The sequence below is a fragment of the Oryzias melastigma genome, linkage group LG1 (genome assembly GCF_002922805.2).
Source record: "Oryzias melastigma strain HK-1 linkage group LG1, ASM292280v2, whole genome shotgun sequence".
Classification (NCBI taxonomy): Eukaryota; Metazoa; Chordata; class Actinopteri; order Beloniformes; family Adrianichthyidae; genus Oryzias; species Oryzias melastigma.
Genome location: NC_050512.1, coordinates 9,986,268 through 10,013,704, shown reverse-complemented (window position 1 = coordinate 10,013,704; position 27,437 = coordinate 9,986,268). Strand labels below are relative to the sequence as shown.

Below are 27,437 nucleotides of genomic sequence, written 5' to 3'. Positions count from 1 at the left end.
GACACACATATCTACCAGTCTTTCTTACAGTGTTACGAACAATGTAATAACATCTTGTGTTTTTATTTTACTTCCACATGTAATTGTAATGTATTATTTTGTATAAAGGTACATTACATTATCATATATTTACAACTTAGAGAATGTTTAATTTGATTTCTTAATATGTGACTTTATATATAAACTGAGCATATGAATTGAACAGCTTTTACTCTCTGTGTATATCTTAAACTACACACTACTCCTGCAAATGTGAAGTGCAGTTTTTATGTTGCTAAAAACTTAATTTTGATACTTTTGCAACTTTTAATTTTGCAATTCTTTGATTTTAATTTTTGGATTATTCTCTATCAAATAATTGGGACACATGAGCGTGCTATTAAGTAGTTTTAAATTGGCCAACTTCAAATGATGGAATCAGACATTCATTTTAGTGTCAATATCAGTTCTGCTGCAGTGATATTAAAATCAGCAGGGTTACTGCTGTTCTATTTATGGTAAATTTAAAATGTTTTATTCTATTTTATTTTAACTTTAAATCACATTATATTGTTTTTAATTTATTTTATGTATAATTATATCAAATTATTATTGTTATGTTATTAATTTGTAGAATATTCAATTATATTAATTTTAGTTCTAAATCACATTATACTATTCTCATTTTATTGTTTTAATGTTTGAATTACATTAAGCTATTATTTCTTATTTATAAATTATATTATAGGGTTATTATTATTTCATTATTTAAAATTATTCTATTATATCTTGTGTTTAAATCACGTTATTCTTTATACTTTATTAATTATAGAATATTATGATTTCAAAAACTTTTATTTTATTTTATTATTTTTATTTGTACTATCAGGTCGTCTGTGGTGCATCTTCATGAATGTCTTCATCGTTGCCAGGGCGACCAAAGGGGGCTGACCCCGGCCACGTGACAAATCGCAGCCTCGCCGCACCGCTGTCGTTGTCTTGCGTGGTGTGTGTCTGCATGTCTGCTGCCTCTCGTGCAGTCTGGTTGTGGTCGAGCTGCGCATACGACAAAGCCTAACGACCGGGCGGAGAGGCGTTGGAGACGGGCAGCTTTGTTCGGGTATGAAACATGGAGCTCTCGGCAGTGGGAGATCGCATTTTTGCCGCGGAAGCGATACTGAAACGCCGCGTTCGTAAGGTGAGCCGCCTCCGTCCCGCGTGCTGTTGGCCGCATGCAGATGTTGGCCACAGTCAGCACGGCACGGCACTCTTCCAGTCTATAAGCTGAGGGGTTGTCCTCCTGCGCCTATGTAATTCTATAGGGGCCTTTTGACTGGCGAATGCCTATAGTTTGTTAGCTAGTGCTAACTAAAGCTAACTAGCAAAGCTTGAGAAAAGATGTTGCTCGTCCGTTGAGGAGAAATGTGCAGACAATAAAAACACCGACACAAAGAAGGGGCTAGCTTAAAAAAAGCAGGCCAGTCCTCAGATGTAAGCTTTTTTAGGCATGGAGGGAAGATCGTTTTTTTTCCACCTCGTAGTAGCTAAAGCTATACAGAAATAGAATGGAGTTTATAAAGCGTCCATGATAAAACTCGCTTGAAGTTGGTAGTTTCGTCTGCTGGGTGATAGATTATGATACCAAAAATGTATTATCAGACAATTTAAAATAATTATCAGTGAAACATGATTTAATAAAGTTGTAATATGGTGAAGACTAGGTTGTAGCAAGTTATGTATTCAATGGACTTGTGTCTATTATCTAGAAGGCTCATCAGGCCTTCTGTTACTTCTTTAAGGAATTGTTTTCAAATTAAAAGTTCTCTTTCAAACTCCTGTGTAAAGTAAGAGCAAATAAGTAGCTTAAAATACCTCATTGTGTGTGTGACTATCAATTAACAACTAATGGAAATTTCCACTTTCTGCAAATAAATAAATATGAATGCTGGATTGTTTTAAAACTTTTTTTCTTATTTTACAAAACCTGTTTTGAAATTCTCATCTCTGTATTATAATACAATTTAATCCGTTGCCTTGTGTTTTTTTAGGGAAAACTTGAATATCTGGTCAAATGGAAGGGATGGGCCATGAAGTAAGAAATACTCATTTGATAACAGTAAATTACAACCTCATTAGAAATAATTTTAGTGATCATTGTTGTGATTCTGTTAAGATTTTTTCTTGTATCTTCACTTGAGTCATTTGCATGTTGAAAATAAAGTAATGCATCAAAATTAAACTTCAACTGATAGTTTTAAAATGTGTTGTTTTCTTCTTGTTTTCAACCTTCTTTAAGGCACAGCACTTGGGAGCCAGAGGAGAACATCCTGGATGACCGGCTCATTTTGGGCTTTGAGCAGAAGTGAGTCAACAAAAACTATCCTAAAATAGAAAATCCTGTGTGTGTAAAAGCTTTATACATGTTTATACATCACAATTTGTATAACTAATTATACTAATCCCGATAGAGGCAATACTGTACTTTCATGTGTTAAGACTATTATGATTAAATGTTTATGCTCTGTGATAAACGATAATCAAAGTTAAGTTTAGCCTTCTGAACTTGAGGTTAACTAAGTCGTACTAAGCTTATACCTTAAAATAAACCCTTGCAAATAGGATTAGTAGGTCATAATTTGGTCAGTGGATACTTACACTAAACATTTCATTCAAAATTTTGTCATAATTTTTTTACTTTTTAACTAGCTTGGATAACTGTTTTACAGTCTGTTTAATCACAATGGCTGATGGTTTTAAGTTTTACACATTCTCGCACTTTTTGCTTATTTTTTTTTTAAGTTTTTACTGAAATGGCAACTCCAAAATGAGCAAACCCCTTCTAGCTTTTCTAGAAAACAGAATCAGCTGATGAAACTTTTGAAGGATCAAATTTTTTTCCCCATTTTTTTTTTTAATGAAATACCTCCCTAATGCTGCTAGTGTATTGTTTTTACATTAGTAATTGACTCTACTTTAACCTGATTTTTGTGCTAAGTAAAGTTTAAGGTTATAACTTCTGCAGCCGTTCTACTAAACAGGTTTTTGGTTTAGATCTTCCAGACTGCTCAATATATCTAACGTGTTCAGATTTACAGATGTGGTTCCCTCCCACTCCAACTATCTTTTGATCTTTTGTATAAGCGTTCCCAGTGGTGTTTTAATTAGGATTATGCTGTTTTTAGCCAAAATAAAAAAATAAAATCTGTAATTTTCAAGGAGATGGTTTCTGTAGAGTGACAGTAGTTCATTCAAAATTTGAGTTGTTGGTGGGACTATTGGCGTGGACGCAAGCCTTATCTTTGTTTACACTATCTCCTGCTAGCTTCCAGCCCCTCTTAACCCCGAGCTAACTTTAGCGGTGCAACATAAATGGCTAGCAATATTGGAGCTTTCCCACCGTAGAGTTTTTAAACCAGATCCAGTTCGGACGAGGAAAGAAAAGACGTACATGGATCTATTTGTCTACAAGTGGATGCATCATAGAGCTTGTAGGCTACCCAGAATATTTTCGATGTCACAAATAAGCTGTTTTTAAAACAGTATTATTTTGTCTGCTCCTGATTCACAACAATTTGTTTAAAGAAATTCTCAGAGATGCAGTTTTAAGCTTAATTTATATCCTTCATCATTAGAAAAATGCCACAAGAACATGTTAAAAATACCAAAAACACAACTTTCAATGGAGTGGGTCTTTAAGATAATTAAAAAAAAAACTATAGTTTAAAGCCCTTTGGGCCTTCGAGGAAGGTAGTGAAGCGCTATACAAGTATACAGCAATAGTTTAAAGTCTTACAAATAAAATATTGACCCAGTGGAATCTTATTCCGAAAACAGTATGAAAACAATAGATCCAAAACATCATGGTGGGGATACAAATGTGTTTACTAGTCAAGTAGAAACAGAGTAATTTTATTCACAGGAGGAGCAGTGTCATATGTTAGGAGTTTTTTTTTCCTCTTCCTGTTTCCACAGCAACAACTGTGCTGCCCAGCGCTGTATCTGCTCTCTAATCACCTCAGTGTGCTCTTGCATCAGCTGATGCTGTTTAATAAATATCGACCAACGTCCAACACCCAATTAATGAGCTGATTAGCTTAAATAATGTGTTGGAAAGCAGGAAGATCAATCATTTGACAATCATACTTTATCTTCCCTTCTCTGTGTTCCTTCTTTCTAAACATTAGGACAAATGCAGCCGAGCTGCTCGGATTTTCTAGCAGGACGGCTTTACTGAGCATAGAATGGAGGGGATGCTTCACCATTAATCACCATTACCTGTTTTTTCATTGTTCCAAAATTGTGCACATCTTGATGGCACTATTTTGCATCTACATGAGCTTGTTTCCTTTCTTTAATGTTCTGATTTATTCTCCTCCATTTGTGATTCTGTGAAGTTTCTTTGAGCCCAACACTTTTTTCTATCTTTCCAAGCCTTTTACAGGACAGCAGCTAATCAGAGATTTTCAGCAATGCTAAAATGACATCAAATGGAAAAAGAAAAAAAAAGAACATGAATGCTGAGAGCCGTCAGATGTTCTCTGGGCTCATCTGCTCTGCTTTCACACTCTGCCAACTTGTTTCTCTTTCATCTCCTTCTGATTTGCTCCATCTGAATGACTCTTATACTTCATTTTCCATTTCCTGTCCTGTTCTAATTCTTCTGTTCTACTTTAGGGAGCGGGAAAGAGAAATACATGGTCCAAAGAAACGTGGACCAAAACCCAAAACTTCGGGCATGAAGGTACGGTCTTGATTCTTTTTTTTTTATTTCTTTATTTAAAAAAAAACATTTTAACTTTCAGTAGTCCAGGACCCTTTTGTAGAGGTTTTTTAATTTGTTTTTATTTTCCCTAATAATTTCTTTTTAAAAATGTTTTTTGTGACAATGCTTCATATCCATCTTTTTAGTACAACCCCAGATATTTTTCATTATATTCCATAATAATATAAACCTGACTGTACAAAAAACAAAAATTTAATTAGAAAGTTTTGTCTTTTTTCTCTGCTAGAATAAAAAAAGGAAATCAAGCTGTTTTTCACAACAAAGATTAAAAGTGTAAAGTATGAAAACATCTTACAATTAAAAAAAAGAGAAGCAAATATAAGGTAAAAAAAACAAACATAAATTGACTTAAAAAAAAAGGCATAAATATTTAAAAACTTCCAAGGATTTATTCCATGTGGATCGCAATTCATTTGCCATAACTCTAGTTGTTTGTTGTAAACCAACATTTTAAAGTGAAAAACTTTTTTTAAGCACTTGCATTGAATTTTGGATGAAAGCTTGACTAATGGTAGTTCTGTGTCGTTACTATTTTGAACGAGCGATGTGATTGGCTAAAGCACCGGTGACTGCAGACCAGTAAGGGTTAGCTTTGTATTTTTTATTTGAAATGAATGAACTTTAATATTATAGGTTGTGCGTCAAAAAATCCCTTTAAAATAAATTCATACATTTATGTACAGAAATGTACCCAGACTGAAATGGGTGCTATCTTCATGTTTCAGCTTCCTGGAGTGATTTTTATTTTTTTCCTGCATAGGAACTATTTTATCTGAATAAAGTCTGTGTTGGTTCTTTGTTTTAGTTGCCACTTTGACACGTCTTTAGAAAATCCCACGCAGAGGACTCGGCGCTGCTGAAAGCATTTCTGCTGCCCTACTTTCTTTTTCATGCAGCCATTTCCTTTCACAGCATGTCGGCCTGCAGAGCCTTCGGTGCAGGCAGACATGGAGGTCGACTTATTTTGGATTTTCTAACCAGTGCTGGTCTTTAGAGCTTAAGACAGATTATACCAGACACACAGTTTGATGCTTTTTTTGCAAATTTCTTCTTTTTTATCTGTATTTTATGTAACAATTTGAATAACGTACATACCTTTCAAGGCTTTAAGCTCAAAATTTTACCTCACTGAAGTAAATGAAGCGAAAACATGACAGCAGGAGTTTTTGCCTTTTATAAATAACTTTTATTTGCTTTTTTTTTTTTCTTCAGGGTCGTCCCCCGAAGAGTGACTCCAGCAGCTCAAGCAGCCGTCAGACCACGCCACACCCCTCCAACTCCACCCGAACCGCTCCGTCCTCTGCCTCGTCTCCCCATCTGCTTTCCTCGTCCTCCTCTTCCTCAACTGCAGCCCCCTCCCCTAAGCTTAACTCTCTGGCCGCCACCCACAAGCTAAAGAAAGACATTCACCGCTGCCACCGAATGTCCAGGCGCCCCCTTCCCCGTTCAGACCCCATGGCGTCCTCCTACACCAGCGCAGGGGGGTTCCCCTCGCGCATGCACGTCTCCCCGTTCTCGGAGACTGTCCGCATCCTCAACCGCAGGGTCAAACCGCGGGAGGTCAAGAGAGGCCGAATTATCCTCAACTTGAAGGTCATTGACAAGCCAGGTAGGGGCGGCTCTGCCGCAGGAAGCAGGAGCTCAGCAGCCGGGCGCCAAAACATTCCTTCTCGCAACCGCATCATTGGTAAGAAGGGAGAGGCCCCCTACAGACCCTTCCAGCCCCCGTTGAAGATGTTGGGGTTCCCCATGTACGGCAAGCCGTTCGGGCTGCAGTGTGGAGGGCCTGTGCCTTTTCACCCCCACCCTGGATCGTGCTCCAGCACGGGGACGAGGGGCAGCAACAGCGCCTCCTCCCATTACCCGTCGCCTCCTTCCCCCTCCAGCTCCAGTGGGTCCGGGGAAAAATCCCCCACCGGTGCAACAGCTGCAAAGTCTCAACCTGCCACCCAAGATGCCCCCGCCAGCAAGGACAGCAGCACTTCAGCCGCAGTGAGTCAGTCTGCTCCCACCTCTTCTACAGATCCTGCAGCTTCAGCAGCGACCTCCCTCCCTTCATCCCCGTCCTCATCCTTAGATGAAGATCCGGGTGCTGAGGATCGTTCAGTCCCAGCAGAAGGAGCTAAAACAGATCCCTGCCAGCGCAGAGCCAAACCCCCGCCACCCAGTGCAGCCCCCTCCATCCCGGCAGGGGATCAAACATCTGCCCCCACCGAACCCCCGAGAGTGCCTGCTGAAGGGGACACAGACTGGCACCCCGAGATGGCGCCCAGCTGCAAAGACGTGGTGGTCACAGACGTGACCACCAACCTCGTCACGGTCACCATCAAAGAGTTCCCCACCCCTGCGTCTGGGCCCGCCTCGCCATCTGACAGCCCCCAAGACGCCTCCTCTCCCCCCCATGTGACCAGTTCAGAAGAGCCCAGCGCCACTAAGCCATAAGAGATGAAAATGAAGTAGATTGCCATTCAATTCAAAGGAAAACATGCCACACTAGCTCCATGCTGACACACCTGCAGGGCTTCGTCCATGCTTGTGAAACGGTTAATGTCATGTCAAACAGCACCGCCCAGCTATGTAATAGGAAAGCATATTTTTTTAAGAGAAATGTATAAATTATACCCTTGCTGCCATTGAAATTGCCATAATTTATCAACTTGCATGGCATTGACTCTTAGGATACTGATGGAAGTGATAGTTTGACGCCTTTGACTCCTCCCACCAGTGATTTCTGCCGCGTGGGGCTAAACTTTCATCAAGCAAACTCACTTCTTAGATGTGTACCTGTGCGTAGATTTTTACTGTAGCTTTGTTATTTTATTGGCATTGTGACTATGAAAGTTCAGCTTGATCTCGCTAAAGGAAACGTGTTTTTGCTTCTTAAATTGTGGAACTCTTCGGTATCAACAAGTTTAATTTAACGACTGCCTCAAAATCTTGTTTATCGTCGTACTTTATTTTTTAAGGCCTTCCTTATTCTTGTAAACGCACAAGCATATACTTACAGTAAATATGTATTTATGTGCATGCACAACCTCAAAAGCTGCGAAAGAACATGCTAGAAATAGTTTTTAGGTGGTTGCTCTCGGTCCTTTATCCCCACTGCCTTTAACTCCGTCATGCTCACCATGGCCCAGGAGCCACGGATTGAAGTTGGGCCAAAGCTGATACGTTGATGTTGTGGGTCGGTAACACAGGATTCCTTTGTCTTCGCCTCTTCAAATCAGCTGCAAAATTCATTGCCTTATCTTCAAGTTTGGCCAATAAAACACGCCACTTTTCTGACTTCTAATATGTACGGCTTTCTAAGTTTTCTCTTTTTTCTATTGTCGGATGGTAAATATCTTCACTTGCTTGTATAACTTTTTCTAGTTGCTGTGAAGGGCTTTTTATCGTGTGTTTCCTCATACGGACGTGTGAACTCATACTCGGAGTGATTTATGTTGTATTCTGGAGATCAAACTACCAATCTGAACTTCTGAAGCTGTCAGCTGCGTCTACCCCCTCATCAATAAATTCGGTGTTTTGTGGCATCGCTCTTTGTAACTTGTTGCAACGTCTAGGGCTCGTGCGTTATCTCTAGGTCAGATCTTTTCTCCTGTGTCATGAACTTTAAATGGAAATTGGCTATCCATGTCAGTCAGAGAAGAACCTAATGCTACGTCAACACCGCCATTGGCAATGCGCCTTCAAGCTTTTCCAATGAAAAGTCTATGTGAATGTGTATATGCACATTTTGAGCTCACGAATTTGAATTTTAACCAATCAGGGACTTGGATTTGGTAGTGACTATGGGTAGTGTCCATTTCAATACGCAATCATGGTCTTCAAATTAATAATTGTGGGTGGTGCCCGGCCAGAGTTATATGACCCTCTTTCATATATCAGAATAGGGCTATGAAAGTAATAGCCTGGATCAAGGTTCATAACATTTGCATCGAGTCAACATTTCTCACCAAGCCTCTTCCAACTATAGGTACATAAACGCGCATCAGATGTCTGGTGTGTACGTAGCATAAGGCCGAACTGTGCTCTCGTATTTGGACTAATGTGTTTGCAAATGAACAGGCGAGTTTGGTGGAAGGATTTAGTTCGTTGGACAATATTGTATTAAAAGTTGCTTCTGAATAGGCCTTAAATACTGTAGCAGCAACTTCAGATGAGCAGCAACTCATGGAATGTTGGGTAATATTCGAATAAGCTAACTTGCTGCTTTGTAGCCGTGTTTGTAGGAAAGACAAGGACGGTGGTTGCTTCGTGGAATGAAATTAATAATGTACAGTTTAGCTCCTTTAAAAATATATCTCTCTACAAGGGTTTAGACCAGGGATAGGCAACTCCAGGCCTCGAGGGCCACATTCCTGTATGTTTCCCAACATATCCCGTTCTTGCATGTTTTAATTGGGTGGACACTTGAACCAGGTAATCAGTCACGAGTAGGACTTGTAAATCTGGAAATCATGCAGACACTGCGGCCCTCGAGGCCTGGAGTTGCCTATCCCTGGTGTCATACCTCTTCAAGCATTGGTTTTTATCCATTTTTGTTGGGTTCTTCCTGCTGTTTTAGTCATAAGTTAGAGCATTGCCAGAGGCATTGCACCCTCACCTATCCATTAACAGAAGCAGCAACCACACATTCAAACTTGTCCTCTTATACTGTAGTGGAGAGTTTTTAGTCATTCTGTCAGTGGTAGCTCTCGTTTCCTTGGATCATGTTGCATAACCTGAAGTTTTTTTTTTTTTTCTCCCGCCATACCAAACTGTTGCAGTCTGACGTAGAAGGAGTGGTATAGTGTCTTTTAGGAACATTGACCGTAGTATTGAATGTTTTACATGTGAATTTTAATGTAGAGCTGCAGACTCCTGTTTAAAGATTGCCTTATAACCTTTCAACAATGATCAAGCAGCACTTCCTTCTCTCTCCCTGGTCCTTGCTGTCACATGTGAATGCCACAGATCAGCAAACTACCAAAACCTGAGGCTGCTCTCCTTTAAGCCGCACTGAAGTAGCATGAAGTGGACTTTTTTTTATTGCGTTGTTTTGTCACATGATGGTGACAGTGCAATATCTCATTTGTTCATTGGAGGTTGTGTTTGTCTGACTTGTAAGACTCCGTCGTAACTGAATGGTTTTCAATGACGTCCTATTTTTTAATCATTGTTTTTACATCGTCTTTTTCTGTCTGTTCAATCTGACAGATTGATCTTTCTATTAACTTCCTGTTTTTATCCAAATACCTGTTGGAGTAGACATTGGGCTCTTTTGTTACATCTTTCTAGTATTGACAGTATGAGAACTGGACTGATAGAAAATGACTTACTTCCAGTAACCTTTTTTTTTGGCAATATAAATGTCATATCAGATGATGCTAGTAAGCAGTGATTGGTCCAAATTGGTCTCAGTTATTGTTTCTATGGCAGCCGCTTTTGCCAATCTGGAGTGAGCTGTTACCACACCACACCCCTACCATTTGGGTTTGGGAGTATCTGGCTATGTCCTCGTTCCTTCCCTACTCACTATATCGTGTGTTTGCCATTTTCTAGTGCTATCCGATCGACTAATTCCAAAACCGAGTTCACTAGAAATTTGTTAGAAGTCTTTGCGAAAAAAATAGCGTTCATCGATGCTCTCTACATTTGCAAATATAGACCACAATGCATTGAGGTCGAGCAATTTTTGTGAAAAAAAACATTTAAATGTAATTTTTTAAACAAACTATCCAGATTTTCATCATCAGACGACAGTGGAGTCATACATAAATGTTATGAAATGTTCATATTTACTCAATTTTCTCTTCGTGAAATCGGCGACGTCATATCCGACGTTTAGAAAAACGAAAGAAAAGCAGTGAGCATCGAGTTAGAATTGCTTTTAAAATCCAGGGTACTGTATAGCTCCGCAATTGGGACATAGCCTCTGTCAAACGTTTTGAACTTTCAACGTGAAAACCCTTTTATCAAGGCATCTGGTTGGCCAGTTAATAATTTGAATAACTTGCAATAAAGAAAATATGATGAAAAATACAGTGACTGAGTAATAGTTGTTTATTTTTCAATAGAAGTCTATGGGATTTTGCCTTCTTGGAGCCAGCGGGTATTTTCTGTTTGGAACGCAAGGTGGGAGGAGTCACTCAGTCCAGTTCTCATCTACAATAGTGCTAGTTTTAAGTGGAATCATTAGTCGTGTGAGCCTTGTTTAAAAATTATGCTTGATCTTGAAAAGTTTGAAGATTGACTCCACTCCTTTTGTGTCCTGGACCGTGAACCTCTTTGAGGCACTTTGAGGGGGATCAAAGCTTTTTTTTACTTGTTTTTTAGAAGCACTTGAAAGAAACATGCCATTTCAAACATGTATTTCATCATTCATATCTTTTTCTGATCCTATCTGCCCTTCAGGACCTTCCTTGTCCAGGACTCTGATATTCCTCCGCATGTGTTGCCTCATAGCTTTCTTTAAACCTTCTTATGTAACGGTTTTTTTTTACGGTCACATAAAAAGTACTTTTCTGTGTACATTTCATCTTTTCCCAACTTGTCACTGCATCTTTTTTCCAGAACTGTTTCATGGCTTTGATAGGTAGTGCTTCAGCGATCATAAAGGTTAAACGTGGAAGGATTTATTCTGAAACTACACATCCATTTATCAAAGAGAACGATCCGTTTCAAAGTTACAGGAAGGCATTTTCTAAAAATAGTTCCAAGTCTTCCCCTTGAATGGAGGTATCACTTTCCTCTCCAGAATGGATATGTATTTGTTTGGAATAGGTTCTTTTTTCTATGTGTCATGTCAGTAACATGATTAGGTAGTGGTAAGTGACACTAACCGTTAGACGTGTTAGATATCGGGCTTCTGTAAGGCTGTTTTATTGTTTTTCTTCTGAGGTAGCACACCCCGACTTAGTGTCTTGTATTTCAACCAAATAGGGCTCTTGATTTTTCACCTTTCTGCCCTTTGAAGTTATTTTGCATACAATATATTTGTGTAGTAGTTTGTAAGTGCTAGATTGATTTGGCACTGATTGAATAAAAGGAAGGATCCCTGTATCGTTGTACAGATAAATATGCTGAGATAATAATGCCTTTTGTTTTTAAAGCTCATTTTTCTTGTTTGTACTGTAATACTTTTTAAAATATGCATAATGATTTCAATGTAATGCATTTTTATTGTAATGCAATGTTTTTGTTTGTTTTGTAATTGGGTTTGAGCAAAAGAAACTTGTGTTTTGTTTTTTTTTCTGCTCCTATGAATTCTTTCTAGTGAATCGATGGTGATGATGAAGATGTGGAGGATTAAGACATTGTAATGTATTTGAACTTCTGAAGCATGTTTGGCAAACCCTTACTGTAAAAATGATGTATTCAGTGTCATGTTACCTGTTACTGTTGTTTTCTGTGATTCTTGTACAAGGCTTTTATTAAAAGCACTTTAAAAAGCTTCTTGAGTTTAAGTTTTTTTGTTTGTTTGTTTAATTCAGTTTACAAAGACGAGAAAGAGCTTTTCCTGAAACAAAGACAAAATCCAAATTCTTCCCCTGCCCCTATGGCTTCTCCTACCCCTAAAAATAAGCCCTCCAAACAGATTTATGGAAAAATAGTGTCTTCAAATTAAGATGTCCCTCCTACTCGATGACGTCATCAATAGTCGCCTGTCAGCTATGTTAGCACAGAGCTGCTAGCACTCGGAAATGCATGACAAAATTGTTTTTATATATAGGTTTAAAAAGCTCATGCTAAAACAAAAAGGCCCAATCCGAATTCCTCCCTTCTCCCTTCCTCTCCATTTGATGGAGGAGTTTAAGTCAAAGTGTGTCAGGGCAATTTAGTTTTTAAATCCAACCCTCCAAATGGAGGGATATAAAGTCCTCCACCACGAGGCTAAACCGCGTTGCGCTGAGAAGTGCTTTTCTTTACGTAGATACGCACTGAACCATAAAAGTTTACATTAAAATGTAAGTAATGACTTTTTGTTGAAGTTGTACCTTATATCTTCAAATGCCCCTCGAGTTGGAGAGGTAGTGAGACGCTGTAGGGCTAGGGCGGGGGTCTGCAACCTGTGGCTCCAGTACCACATGTGGCTCTTTAGCTTTAATGAAAAATGCTAACGATTGAATAAATAAGAGATTTCTTAGTTAAGTTTTGTCAATTCTGTTTAGCATAAATATTGTGCTTTTTTAAATGATAGAATGGGACTTTGTGGGTTCTGTTTTTTACTAAACTAGACTATATGGTTCTTTTAGCATTAAAGGTTGCAGACACCTGGACTAGGGGAAGAATTTGGATTGGGCCATAGAGTGAAGCGGGCATGTCCAAAGTGGCTTGTGGCCAAATGTGGCTCCGCGTTGAAATTTCCAGTGGGCTACAGGCTCCCGTTATAAAATCAAAAATATGTCCCCCCAGTACTTTCTATGTGTGTGTATGTGTATGATTTCTTAATTGTGACTGGCTACATTTTGTTATAGGGTTGTCGTTAACATGTGGGAACAACCTGGGGGCACTTGACCTTAAAGTCAAAGAACAGATTTATGTTTCTCTGAATAAAACTGCTTTGGTTGTACTTCTGAATAAGAGAACTATTAGTGTTCCTGTTCACGTGAGCATTTAATCGTTAAAATGTGTAACGTTTCATATAAACCCATATTCAATGTTGACAAAAGTTTATTTTTTTTCCTTTTCTTTATTTCATTCCTGGTCTTCAATTAGAAATTGCTTGGTAAATGTATTTAAATTAATGTTTTGGTTTGCGGGAAGAAATGAAATGCACCCCACCACATCCGACTTTGCAAAATTTGTATACACCCTGGGAGTAAAGGAATCAATGAGGTTGCTGTACTTTTCATTTATACTTAAAAACAAAAAAATGTTGTTGTTTTTTATCGCTATACCTTTTTACATTAAAATGTATATGACAAAAAGCATGTTGATTAGACTTCTGAAAACAAAACTTCATTTTAATTTAAGATTAAATTGATTAATTAAAAAAATATTTTAGAAAATATAAGATTGAATTGCATTTTTATATGGAATTCTGAATTCAAATGACAATTTGAATTGTAAATGATGGAGAATTGAATATCACTTTGACCTATGGGTGAAAAAAACATTCAAGCTGATATTTAAACTCTTGGTAAGTACTCAAAACTCCCACAGAGAGGTGCTGTTGAGCTGTTCTAATGCACAAACGATGGCCAAGTAGCTCTGCTCCTAATGGACACTTTGTGGGATCAAATGCTACCAAGTCTGAATTAATGTGGAAAAAAGCTGGATCCCAAAGTGCTTAACGTGTCTTTGAGTGGCAAATCACTCATCAAATGTTTGGTGTTTCACCTCTGCTCTACTTAATGTTGATTACTGAAGTGCCTGAAATGAGTTAACGTTCCAGATCTCCTGTCTACAGGGTGAACAGTGAGTAGGTCAACGACTGCTTGAACAGAAGCAGTCGCTCTGAAGGACCAGAGTTAAGCAGTTTTGTAATTAAACATTTGGATCCCATTGAGACTCCTTGATTATTTTATGTAAATCTGTTGTTTGTTAAGTAGGAGCAAACCTTTTGACTGGCATTTCAAGCTTGTTTTGTTTTTACTACATAGAGATTTATGTGAGGATTAAAATTAAAAACATATGGTTATCGTGGAATTTTTAACTGATTGTACTCAAAAGAAAGTTTTCTCAAAAAAAAAAGAAAAGTCTCTTTTTAGAACACTGCAAAAAACTCCCACAAAGAAATAAGTGCAAAATTTGTTAAATTTAAAAAAATAATCCAAATACGAAAAAAAAAAAAAAACTGCCAATGGGATACAACAAAATGGTCTTACCAAGAATTCTTATTTGAAAAAAAAGATTTTTTTAACCCATAAGCACCTAAACCTATTTTCCTAAAATATATACTGTATATATAGAGAAAGAGAGAGAGAATATATCTGACCAAGTGCACTGGATGTCAATGGGTTCTTATGGGTTAACTAAGATTATTTTGCTATTGACATCTTTGTTAACAAGAACATTTTTCTCATAAGACAGAAAGCAAGACATTTTTTCCTAGAAACATGAGTTTTTCCACATTAAGATTAAATTTCTACAGTTAAGTCATAGACGAAAAATCAGCTGTATGTTGCTGAGGAATTGTGTAGTTTTTCAAGAAACTCCAGAAATGAGATTTATCATAATTATCCTATACTCCTCTGCAGATGCACCTGTACAGCACCTGCTTTTTCTTTTGAACTCTGAATCAGAGATGCTGTTTCTTTTTCCTTTGAAAAACCATTGAATAGATCAAAAATCTTCAGTGATTCTGTGTTTATGAGGTACATCTACAGAGATGCTACCTTTTGTAATCACTGGCATCAGTGATGAGTTTGAGACTCATGCAGGCTATTCAGGTTGTGCAACGATTCATTTGAGCAACTATTCGATTCATGTCATAATTTATGGTTAGCGATATGATTCCCAGTCAATATTGGTTCAATTTTAATGATCCAATTCACTGACGTGAAATGAATCTGTGACATCTTCCCAAAACTTCAATTAGTGTGACTCAGAGATAAATACCTGGTACTGAAAGATGCAGAGGAAGTTTTTTAAAATTTCATGTATTTGTTTTAAGATACTCAAGTGTAATTAAATATATGTACAAACAAGTAATTAAGTCTACACCAGGATACTGGAGAGGAGAGTTTGTCAGGAAGTCGAACCTCAGATTCAAGAACAACAGTGTGGTTTCCGTCCTGGTCATGGAACAGTGGACCAGCTCTACACCCTCTTCAGGGTGCTGGAGGGTTCGTGGGAGTTTGCCCATCCAGACCATGTCTGTTTTGTAGATTTGGAGAAGGCGTTTAACCTCGTCCCTTGTGGTATCCTGTGGAGGGTGGGAGTATGGGGTCCTGGGAGACTTACTGAAGGCTGTCCGGTCTCTGTATGACCAGAGCAGGAGCTTGTTCGCATAGCCAGCAGTAAGTCAGACCTGTCCCCGGTGCATGTTGGACTCTGGCAGGGCTGCCCTTTATCACCGGTTCTGTTCATATTTCTAGGCACAGCCAAGGCCGGGAAGAGGTTTGGTTTGGGGACTACAGGATTTCCTCTTTGCAGATGACGTTATACTATTGGCTTCATGGAGCCAGGACCTCCAGTATGTATTGGAGTGGTTTGCAGTCGAGTATGAAGCGGCTGGGCTGAGGGTCAGCACTGTTAAGTCTGCGGTCATGGTTCTCGACCGGAGAAAGGTGGTTTGTCCTCTCTCCTGCCTCAGGTGGAGGAGTTTAAATATCTTGGGGTCTTGTTCACGAGGGAGGGAAGATTGGAGTGTGAGATTGATAGGTCCACTCTAGAGGAGCTAGGGGGAAGTGGACAGGGAGAATGGCATCTTTGCTTAGACTACTGCCCCTGCAACCCAGTCCCAGATGAGTGGAAGGATGGATAGATGGATGGATGGATTCAGTGCTTCCACACATTGGACTATAATGACAGATTGATCCATTTTTAAATTGTTTTTTTACATTATAAACCTACAGTATCCAAATGTTATTTTCCAAAATAAATGATCGATTAATTTTATTTTGAAGCATTTACATAATTGCATTGGGTCAATTCGATTAACAACTTGCCTCAGACAGATCAATGTTGTTGGATCGTAGGATTAGAAATAGATACATCGATTAATCATCACACCCCTGCTCAGTCTGAACTTGCTCCAGTATCACTCACTATGACCCATTTTCTCACAGATGTCAAGCTTCTGTCACATCTGTGAACGCACAGCCTGCATAGGCTTGTGTGGACATGCCAAAGCACGTGACTTGGCTGGACACACGAGTTTGTGACCCACACGTGCGCGTGCACGCCCCTGTAAATTGTACCAATGAGAAAAAGAAGTTAACGTGTCACCAAATTAGATGTTTTATTTTTTATAAAAAGAAATCATACAATTAAAAAACATCTCTAAATGTTCCTCAAACACATACGGAGTGAGAACCATCGACCCATCCGTCACTGTGGCTGCTGCTTCGGGCCGTCTCGCTCCTCCCTTAACAGCGGTCCCCATGGTTACGCACGGAGGAGAGCAGCTTAGCAACACGGAGATAGAGGCAGCATCTCTAAGCAGACAGCGCGGGGCCATCAATATTGCGCTCACAAGGTGTTCAAGAAGACGACAGCTGCGCCATTACGCACCGGCGGTGACTCTGCTGTAAGTGTTTTGTTTCCCTTCAGCTTTCCTGACATGTCAGCGTGACTCTTTACCTAGAGGTCGTGATTTGCTCTCGCGCGACTCTCCTCTTCCTCAGTGATGCTGCGGCTTAGTGAATCCTCGCTCTTCCATCCTCTGCCGTTTCAGTCAGAATGAAGTTCGTGGTGGTTCTGGTCGGGGCGGGCTCTCTGGCCTTCCTCGGTGCGGTCATCTGCATCGTCGCCAGTGTTTACCCCCGGAAACGCGGCGCGCCCTCCGGCGATAACGGAACGCTGACCTCGGAGGCGCTGCTGCAGCCGCTGGAGCCCGGCTCGGTGGCTCACGCCGGACCGCTCGGCGCGCTGCACGGCGCCGGCTCCTACGACGTGGAGAACGGACTGGGCGGCATCGGCCTGGAGGTTCCCACTCTGAACGAGCTCAACCTCGGGGAGGGGACCGATGGAGACTCCGCCAAGCAGTTCAGCTTCAGCAGACTCATCTGCACACCGCTGCCCGTGGGAGAATGCAAGAGCAAAACCCTGAGACAGCAGGCGGACGAGCCCATGTACGCCACCGGGGACGAGGACCTGCGGACCACCGCGGAGGAGCTCCGGCAAATGGTGCTGCAGCAGAACGACCAGATCCTGATGGACCAGAGGACCATCCGGGAGCTGACGGGGAAGCTGAGCGAGTGCGAGCGAGGCTTGGAGGACGACCGGGGCGCCCCGGCGCGGGGCGTCGGGGTGTGGAGCGGGAACCGGCGCGTCATGGCCGGGGACGATGTGAGCGGGGCGGCGGCGCAGCTGCAGACGGCGCGCGCGGTGGAGGAGCTGGCCAGAGCCATCATGGACCTGAAGGACCGCATCGAGAAACTAGAGGTAGGCAAGAATAAGAAGCTGAAAAGTTGGATTATTTATACTCAAAGCAACTCCTAGAATTTACAAATTAAAAAAGTTTGACAATTTTATACGCAAAACAGCTCTTAGAATTTAGATATTTAAATAATTGAGTTCAAAAGTAGACAAACCTACAAAACCTTAAAAAATGTAATAATGATAAGGAAAAGTTGAACTATTTATGCTCGAAATAGCTCCCAGAAATTAAATATTTTATTCTTGAAGATTGTGAGATTGGAAAATCTGCCACCTTTATTGAACAAAAGCAAAATAGTATGGAATTAAAGAAAGTGACCATTTTAAAATAGTATAGAGTTATTTCGAATGGATAAACTCGACAAATTATATGAAAAAGGAGGGAGAATATGATATTAAAGAAATGTTGCCAATTTATGCTTAAAACAGCTTCAAAACTTGTTTATGAACATGGAAAAAACTTCCCAAACCTATAAAAAAATCGGTGAAAATTGTAAAAATAGATAAAGTTTATGCATTATAAGCTCAAAACAGCTAGAAAATGTAGATCCTTAAAGTTTGTGAGAAACCTTGACAGAGTTATAGTAAATGAGTAATGTCTACATTTTCAGTTAACACAATCTGTGAATTAGTATAAACCCCTGTGTTATACAAACATAATAAGTGTAAGTTTTTAAACACATAATAATGTGTCAGATCACCATCATATTGTATTCTCTGCTCAGTCTTTATTTTTGTTGTCTTATCTGTCTTGTCTCCATCCCTGCTTATTTATTTTTCACCTCACCCTTACTCTGACAAGGAAATCTTGACCCAGACACCCTTTCTGTCTTTCACACAAACTCTGAAACATCTTTACTTTTCGATTTCGTCCCCTCTGGGACATCAGCCCTCATTATATCACCCACCTCCGCCCTGTATGATCTACAGCTCCCCATCCAACTGCAGGATACAGAGGCATAAATAAAACATGAAGCTCGCCGGACAGGAAAAGTGTGGTGGAGGGAGAGGGGAGAGGGAGAGGTCAGATTGTGAGTCTGTCTCTGTGTGTGTGTGTGTGTGCGCGAGTGTGTGCTAGGAGTGAGACATAGGTAGGCGTGTGTTACACACAATCACTGCTGCATCACTGCGAGCTCTCTCCTGCCTCAGTCACGGAGGTTGTCTGTGTGAATTTATAACGTCCAGATGCAGTCCTGCCTCAGCAGCTCTCCTGATGTTTCCGCCCCCGCACTTGTCTCATCCAAACCTCTATACATCTGTTTACTCTTGCTGTACTGACACTAAATTTCTTTCCACTCTGTATACTACCCCCCCCCCCCCATGATCAGAACAACATCACCTCCTCCAGCACACAGAATTCAGTTTGTTTTTTTGGTCATGGACACGTCCTTCACAGATGAAAGAGCTCAGGTTGCTGCAGGAATGTTGTTTTTGATGATTGAAATTAGAGAAAGCACTCAAATCAGACCCAATTATTCCCTTTCAGAGCGGATTCTTGGGGGTGGATCAGATTCATCACATTTTTATGTAAATTTTGTCAGTTTTTTTTTTAAATGTCATCTTACAGAAAGTTCCAGCACAGGTTTACAGCTTTAGGAGCAAGGATAAATCAGTGCAAAAGCAGAAAATGTTGTGTAATTAATTAAAAAATATTCAGTTTATCCAGTATTTCAGTACAATCACAACAAGTTTTAGTAAAGTGGCTTGGAATTCCAAAAAAAGAGGGTTTTTCCAAATCCATTGCTACAGAAGAATGATTCCAAATCCAGATTTAAAAGTGTTTCCAGTGTTCTTTTAATTACGTAAAATAAATAAAAACAAAAAATAGTGTTGTTTTCTAGGATATAGTTTCTGCAGAGCATGGAGTTTTTAGAAATTCACCTCTGAGTTGTGCCCGAGTAAGCCCGCCCCCACTTCCCGTCATCTGTCTGTTAACATTCTCTTCCACTAGCTTTCAGCCCCTCACACCTCCAACCTAACGTTAAATGTTGAGCAATATTAGAGCTACAGTTTTGAGTCTGATTCCAATTCAGACAAGCAAAACGGAGACGTACGTGGAGCTAGTCGTTTACAAATGGAGCAGAGGATGTGGCTAGCAGATTTTCTACGTCACTAATAATCTATTTTTCAAATCACATTTTTTCATCCGCTCCTGATAGACAACAATTTGAATAAAGAAATACTCAGAAATTCAATTTTAATCCTAATATGTGTCCTTCATTATTTAAAAAAATGCTACAAGAAAAAAGATGTTAAAAACACCAAAAACACAATTTTCATCGGAGTGGGTTATTAACATGAACGCTGGTGTGATGTATAGTAGGGGTGTATATCTTTCCCTCTCACACGATTCGATACGCATCTCAATACATGGTCCACCAATCGATACATAAAGGGTTCAACTAAGTTTTTGGCGAAACAATACAGTTAGATTATTTTACCAATAGCGCTAAAATCTAGAAATGTCTTATTCATATGACATTTATAAAGCTATAAATAATAGTGTATGGCGTTTGACAGAGAAATGTACTCAGGTATTGACTTGGAAGAAGCAAGATTATGATTGGACGTCTTTTTGTTTGCATCACACGTAGATAAAAAGACAAAGACGGTAGAAAAAAAAACAGAAAGAGAAACTACAGTTTGGTAGACATCGATTATTTACTTCTTGATTGATTTTGAACCTTGTAATCTTGTTCATATCTGTGTTTGTCAAACGATACTGCATGCAGTTGCTTGATCAGTTTTTGATACGTATCTATAATCTTTTAAATCCCTGATATAAAGGGATTTTGCGCTTTATCCATATTCAAATGGATATTTTATAAAATAAAAAAATATAGAAACAATAGGTCAGTTTCACTTTAAATTTTCTTGGAAAAACAAAAAGTATATTTTAAAAGGAGGTGATATAAATCCAGTGATTGAGAGTAACCAGTGTTGGAAGTCCTGTATGAAACACTAGTATGTCTAAAGTGGCAGAAATCAGTATAAAGTCTTCAGTTTAAAGCTTTAAATCTCTCTCTGCTAGTTTTGCACCTACAGAGTTATTTCCTCTCTTCCCTTTGCAGGCAGAGATAGGGCCCGCAGCCTTGAACCTCACAGACACATCTGTGGGCGCAGGCGGCGGCGGCAGCAGCAGCACTAGTAGCAGCGGTGGCGGCGGCAGCAGTAACCCAACTAGTACGTCTGGAAAGGCTCCAATTCCGTTTCCAGGCGGTGCACCATCCCCGTCAGTCCCAGGGGCCCGTCGCCCTGGCTCTCCAGCATCCTCCGGCCCCAAGCCTCCCTCGAAAGGCTCCTCCGGGCGGAAGGGCACCTGGAGGGTGGAGGACCTGGAGGGGGAGCTAGAGAGGAAGATAAAGATGCTGGAGAAGGAGCGGCAAGCCATGAGGAAGGAGACGCAGGGCCAACACGAGAAAATCAACCAGGGCATTGGCAGTGTGACTGATCGCGTCACTGAGCTGGAACACAGTGAGTCAGTGGGGGACAGCTGGGGAGGGTAAACTGACGCACAGCGGGAGGTCGACAGCTTTATCATCAAACTAACATACACCAGAGCATTGTGAAGCAGGGCTGAAATGAAAATTTAACTAGCTCTGCGATGAAACTGGGTCGTCTCAACAGTAGAGGATAAACTGCAGGAATAACCATACTTGAGTCCTTAAGACTGTCAAAAAGAAATGACAACTAACACATTACATGCATAAAAGAAGTGAAATAAAATACTTTTTTTTTCAAATTCATAGTCCTAAAACCTTTTTTCTCCTGAGTTCCTGTGAAGGAGTCCTATTCTTTTGACAGTAGAAAAATGGGATTCATGAATAATTCTGCACATTTCAACTAAGCAGATGTTACTGTGAAGCATCTTCCAATGCTTTTGACTTCCACTCATTAGAACTGCTTAAACAGACACTGAGATTCAATGATAAAAGTGGTTTGTCCATATTTAATAGCTTGTAGAAATGGTCTAAAAGCAACAGCCTCATAGTTTGTGGATGGATAACTTCACTTTATTTTCTTCACACTTTTAATATTTATCTCCTTTGTCTCCTAAGCGCTTACAGAGCCGTCGTTCCCTGAAGGCTTCGTCCTCTCCTTCCCCATGCGGACCAATTACATGTACGGGATGGTCAGGAAAGAGATCACTGAGATGTACGCCTTCACTGCCTGTTTGTGGCTCAAGGCCAAAGAAGGAGGCATCGGGACTCCCTTCTCCTACTCTGTGCCGGGTCAGCCCAACGAGCTGGTGCTGCTGCAGGGGGTTCACAATCCGGTGGAGCTGCTCATCAATGACAAGGTGAGAACCTTTCTTATCAGTTTGAACCCTGAGAAATGGTTGAGGGAATGCTTCTCAGTGAGCAAATGTGGAATATTTTAACGTTTTTTGCAAAGTACTGCTGACTAGACCTGTGCAGGAGAGATTACCTATTTTGTGAATTGTGTGAAAAAAAAGAGTTAAATGACTCTTGTTTTAAGAAAAAAAAGTCTTATTTTTTGTCTTTAAGTAAAATAATCTTATCAAGAAATGTTTTTAATAGAAAAATAATCTCAGTTGAAGAACAAGTGTCTTAGTGACTAGAATTTTTTTGGTTAAAATAAGAATTCTTGGCCATTTCTCTGACCCCAGTTGCAGATTTTTCAAAGCGGAGACGATGGTGGCTGAAAATTATTAACTGGAAACGAAAATTCCACTAGATTTCAGAGTTGTAGCCACTTTTATTAAAACATATTCATATGAATAAACTTTTTAGTGTCCAGAATTGACTTAAAATGTGTAAAAAAAAAGGGTTAGTACTTTATAATTTAAGAATATTACCAAGGGGTTCAGATTTTTAAAGCTGTTAATACTTTAGCTCCAGAGCAGTGTTTATGTTAGCTTCAATCATCTTATCATCTTATTCTGTCACGGAGAAAAGCAGAATATAACACTTTATATTAGTAATGTGTTGTATATCTGTGAAAAGCTGCTTTGAATTGTTGCTTACTTGCACAATTTAGTTTTTCTCTGCAGATCAACTAATTCCCGATGATAGTGTGGAGTTACCCTATAAGCTCACAACGGCTAGCGTTACAGCTCAGGTGTGATGCGGGAGCGGTCCGGTGAAAATTTGAACCCAACAAAACAGATTCGCAGTGCCGCAGAGGTTGAACGTGATCGTGATCAGAGGGATTTCCTCTCATACTTTTGAAGTTAGGTAAAGACAGCGGCTGTCGCATTGAAGCTGTAACACTACCCCTGGGAGCCCAGGGTTACTGTATGTCAAAGAGCATGGAAGGTTTAGAACAGAAACACCTCAGTTATTAAAGGTTCAAAGCTTAAAACGGAAAAGGCGTAACTGTCATATTAGACTCAATCTGAATTCTTCCCTTCTCCCTTCACCTCCATTTGAGGTGGCATTTTTAGAATGTGTCCGGAATTTTATTTTATTTTTTTAAAGCAGAAGGATATAAAGTCCTCCGTCGCGAGGATAACCTGCGTCTCACTGAGAAGCGCTTTTCTTCCTGCAGGTGCGCTCTGAACCATAGAAGTTTACATTTAAATGTAAGTAATGACTTTTTGTTGTAGCCTGTAGCCTTAAAGTTATAAAACCGTAGTTGTTATGCATATTCGAGTGCTGGAAGCTCCGCGCTAACGCTAGCGGACTGGGGATTATTGGTGACGTCTTCAAACAAAAGTGACGTCCGAGTTATGAGACATTATTGTTTCATAACTCTAAATGTGGGGGAAGGGAGAAGGGAAAAATTTGGATTGGGCCTTAGTCTTTTTCAACTTAAAACAAGAGTATTTTTCAATGGTAATGTGTGGCGTGGGGGATGCAGGTGTTGATCTTCCGGTTCTGGACTTCCTTCCTGATAATGATTTTCAACCACCATCTCGTCTGCAACCAGGTCCCTCCTCGATTTGTTTGGGCTTATTTAAAAAAAACAAAAATCTGCCAATAGAGTAAGAATGTTTGACTCCCTGCTTTTGCAGTGCAGGAGTGAACTCTACATGTGCAAAAATCCAAATGTCCAATGAGTTTGATCTAAATAAGACTATGGTGTCCTCAAACCTTCAGGTGGCGCAGCTTCCTCTGTCCGTGCCACAGGATGAGTGGCAGCACATATGTGTCAGCTGGACCCTGAGGGACGGAGTGTGGAAGGCCTACCAGGGCGGCAAGATGAAGGGGAGAGGGGAGGGGCTCGCTGCCTGGCACCCAATCAAGCCTGGAGGAGTCCTTATATTGGGACAAGAGCAGGTGGGATGGATGAAACACTATATTTGAGATTGATAGAATTTGTTGTAAGTACGCATACAAATGAATGGGAGCTGAATAATTGAAGTGCAGATGGGCGGACGGTTGGTGGGAACCCGCTTTATTAGGAGAGGTGAGGTGTTTTGGAAAACAATCATTAGCTGTTCACACAAGCACCAACCTAATTGGGTTTATCATCGCTCTCATCTGCGTCTCTTCTTCATCAGTGAGTCAGATCTATTGCATAACCATTATGAAATCTGATGTTATCACTCCTCCCTTATGTCAAAGTTACGTCCCAGAGCTCATTGTCCATGCATAAAGGATCCAGCAGAGAGCGGGGACTTTATTTCAGCAAGATGACTCACTGATGCAACAGGACTTCATCTAATGGACAGATTTTTAGAGCTCTGTTAATCTCTGTTGTGGATGACTGATGAATAGTTGTTGTGCGAATATGCTTACTAGATTTTACACAATCCCAGGACATCCCTCCCCTTTATGGGGATGCTCGAAACAAACATCTTTAATCTTATTTTGGCGGAATCCTCGCAACCCGGTATTTTTGTGCACGGCTTAAGCTTTCACTCCATTTTCATGATTATTTAAGAGGACTTAATAGTAAACCCAATTCCCCGTGCACAGCAGTCTTCAGGTCAGAGTTTTTTAGAGCACAGCAGTCAAATGCAACACATCAACACAGGTTTAGTCGAGCAACAAAAATAATAAGTAAATTAAAAAATATATATATCTCAAAAATATGTATATCTGTCCTTTATGATTAAGTAAAAAGGTCACCATGAAAAAAATTTGAAATAAAGTCTTAAAAGTATGAAAAAAGTCACAATTTTTAAGAATAAATTTGTAAATGTATGAAAAAAGATATAATCTTATTAGAATAAAGTAGTAAAAAATAAAATATAGTAATACTTTTACAAGAATAATTTGTAAAATTATGAGGAAAAAAGACAAAATATTAAACAAATAAAAATTATAAAATTATGAGAAAAAAAGTCATACTTTTTTAAGAATAAAGTTATAAAATTATGAGAAAAAATTGTAATTTAGAAGGATAAAGCCATGCTTTTTCAAAAACAACGTTGTAGGCATCAACTCACATTAAGTCCCAACTAAATCCATCAATGCAGTCATTTATGGTGATGCCATAAGGCTTTAAAGAATCATAGGAATCAAAGTCCCATAATGCATTTGGGTCTCTGCAACTATATCCAACAACCAAAATGTATAACTTTATTCTTGAAAAATTATAGCTTTTCTCTCATAAATTTATGACTTTATTCTCATACATTTTTGACTTTTTTTCTCATAATTTTACAACTTTATTCTCATGAATCTATGTATCTTATTTTCTTTTTTCTTTTTTTGTACTCAAAGTGGCGGTTGGTTTTAAATACTCACATGTACAGAGCATATAACAGACAGAAACAGCCGCAGACTTCAATGTAAAAGTAATCTATGAGTTTCAGATGTATTTATTTAGATGTATTATTTGTAGATGTAGATGTATTTATTTATTTATTTATTATTTATCCCAGGATGCCTTGGAAAAAAATAAATTCTCAAGGAGACCCTACTTGGTTAAATATGGGTGAAAAAAAGCTGACCTTCATAGAATTTTTTGATGCAGCCAATAATCAATGGACTCCAGACCATATTTCTTCCTCTATAATTTCCATTTTACATTTTGTTCCTTCCTCTTTCAGAACTGGTGGGATCATATTTTAAAGACTAATGAAAATTGTGTTTTTAACATTTTCTTGTAGCATTTTCTGACAATGGAGGACAAATATAAAGAAAATTAAGCCTGAAATTGCATTTCTGAGTATTTTATTCAAATAGTTGTGAATCAGGAGAAGATAAAAATGCTTAATTGTTACGCAGAGAACTGACGCATCCACTGTCAGACACATGGGAATTTATCATTTTCAATGCTGGATGAACTTGTAACAATCCCTAAGTATTTTGTCAGATTAAAAAGAGTCTATAAATGACATGAAAATTAACATTTTTTTTTTAAATATGGGTGATATAAAAACTCTGGTTTGGTTATTCCAATCTTCCTGTGACCCAATGAAAACCCAAACCTGGCTGTAATGACTAACTTCCATGTTTACTTCTCAAGGATACGCTGGGTGGGCGTTTCGATGCCTCCCAGGCTCTGGTCGGTGAGATATCTCAGTTCAACCTGTGGGACCGGGTTCTGAAGCCCGCAGAAGTGGCCGCCCTCGCTGACTGCAGCTCCTCGGCGCTGGGCAACATCGCCCCCTGGACCGATCACGACGTAGACGTCTACGGTGGTGCGACCAAGGAGTCCTTGGACCCGTGCCACGCCGCTCAGAGATCCAGCCTCAACAGCCCCAAACAGTGAAGGGTGTCACAGAAAGCAGTCATAGGTCTTAACTAAAGGGTCGCTGAGAAGTTGATTTTTTTTAAAGATGTATGAAATTTGAGTTCAGAGTGCATTTGCTTGTTGGGGCTGAGAAGCTTGCTGGAGGACTGATAGCACTATTAAGTCGTGAAGAGTGGTGTATCCGTTTCGTTCCTCGTTTTGTTGTCCACGTTTATGTGATTACTTCTGCAGTGAGCAAAAGTAAATGTAGCTCTGCCAAAGACAAGTCTGCACGGACGGCGCGGTTTATGGCATGAAGAGGCGCTTTAAAGCAAGTACGCGACGGTTCTGTTTTGTGTCTGAACCTCGTCAGGCTCTGTATTCTGACATGCAGACAAATGGCTTTGATGGGTTCACGGAATGAACATGTATCTAACGGTGTCTTAATTTTGCAACACTTTCTATCTTTTGTCATTTTGTGTAACGTGGGTTAAGTGCAACAGCCGCTTTTCTGAGCTCCTCTTGTGGTCGTGTGCGTTCCATCATTTTTTAACTGTATATGATTCATTTAATGAATGTCTGTATGCTTCTGTTTTTTCTATTGCATATCAAGATCTGGAAACAGAAATGACTTCTTAATGTATTATGCGTAATGTACCTCTGGTAATGTTGCTATGTGCTCGTCCGCCCCTCTCGCTGTAAGCTTGTCACACACCTCAGAGTCCTGCAGTGAAAATATTGCAGCAGTTTTTTTTCTTTGCAACCTGACAATGCAGCACTTTCTGCTGACCTCTGAAATAAACGGTTCATGTCTCACCAAGCGGCGTCCTCGCATCACTATCACGATGAATGTGTTGCAGCTAAATCTGCCCCAACCAGATGGAACGGGAGTATGTTTGCATGAATGTCCTTTACAGAAGCCACATTTCTGCAAAGAGAAGCGAAAGTGCAAATGAACGTGTTGGATTTCACAGATGGAGCTCGCACACACAGCTGATCGGTCATCACTGCATTAGCAGCACCCATATGTCTCTCATTGTGTCTTATTTTCAGTCAT

At 39.8% G+C, this 27,437-nt stretch overlaps 3 protein-coding genes across 5 annotated transcripts in view; 2 read left to right on the top strand and 1 right to left on the bottom strand.

Annotated features, from left to right (window-relative positions):
- LOC112137138 (polysialoglycoprotein-like) overlaps positions 1–27,437 on the bottom strand; it is a 190,080-nt gene that overhangs the window by 34,737 nt on the left and 127,906 nt on the right. The window lies entirely within an intron of this gene.
- On the top strand, positions 846–12,199 carry cbx6a (chromobox homolog 6a). The gene is made up of 5 exons (XM_024259257.2): positions 846–1,177; positions 2,028–2,071; positions 2,276–2,341; positions 4,654–4,720; positions 5,975–12,199. Exons 1-5 carry the CDS (start codon positions 1,109–1,111, stop codon positions 7,202–7,204), a joined length of 1,476 nt encoding a protein of 491 aa, XP_024115025.1. The 5' UTR covers positions 846–1,108; the 3' UTR covers positions 7,205–12,199.
- Positions 16,710–27,200, top strand: nptxrb (neuronal pentraxin receptor b). 3 transcript variants are annotated; one of them, XM_024259239.2, is made up of 6 exons: positions 16,710–16,940; positions 17,088–17,797; positions 20,863–21,265; positions 21,850–22,091; positions 23,854–24,033; positions 26,174–27,200. In XM_024259239.2, the coding sequence occupies exons 2-6, from the start codon at positions 17,093–17,095 to the stop codon at positions 26,417–26,419; spliced, it is 1,776 nt and encodes a 591-aa protein (XP_024115007.1). In that variant the 5' UTR covers positions 16,710–16,940; positions 17,088–17,092; the 3' UTR covers positions 26,420–27,200. The 3 variants fall into 3 exon arrangements, with proteins under 3 accessions (XP_024115007.1, XP_024115008.1, XP_036068410.1); XM_024259240.2 differs by having other exon boundaries at positions 17,038–17,797; XM_036212517.1 differs by having other exon boundaries at positions 16,710–17,797.

Excerpts from the sequence above, each read along its gene's own strand:
- cbx6a (XM_024259257.2), top strand. The coding sequence starts at position 1,109 with ATGGAGCTCTCGGCAGTGGGAGATCGCATTTTTGCCGCGGAAGCGATA. Across the intron at positions 2,072-2,275 it reads TGGAAGGGATGGGCCATGAA|GCACAGCACTTGGGAGCCAG; the intron begins GTAAGAAATACT and ends ACCTTCTTTAAG. Across the intron at positions 2,342-4,653 it reads ATTTTGGGCTTTGAGCAGAA|GGAGCGGGAAAGAGAAATAC; the intron begins GTGAGTCAACAA and ends GTTCTACTTTAG.
- nptxrb (XM_024259239.2), top strand. The coding sequence starts at position 17,093 with ATGAAGTTCGTGGTGGTTCTGGTCGGGGCGGGCTCTCTGGCCTTCCTC. Across the intron at positions 17,798-20,862 it reads ACCGCATCGAGAAACTAGAG|GCAGAGATAGGGCCCGCAGC; the intron begins GTAGGCAAGAAT and ends TTCCCTTTGCAG. Across the intron at positions 22,092-23,853 it reads AGCTGCTCATCAATGACAAG|GTGGCGCAGCTTCCTCTGTC; the intron begins GTGAGAACCTTT and ends TCAAACCTTCAG.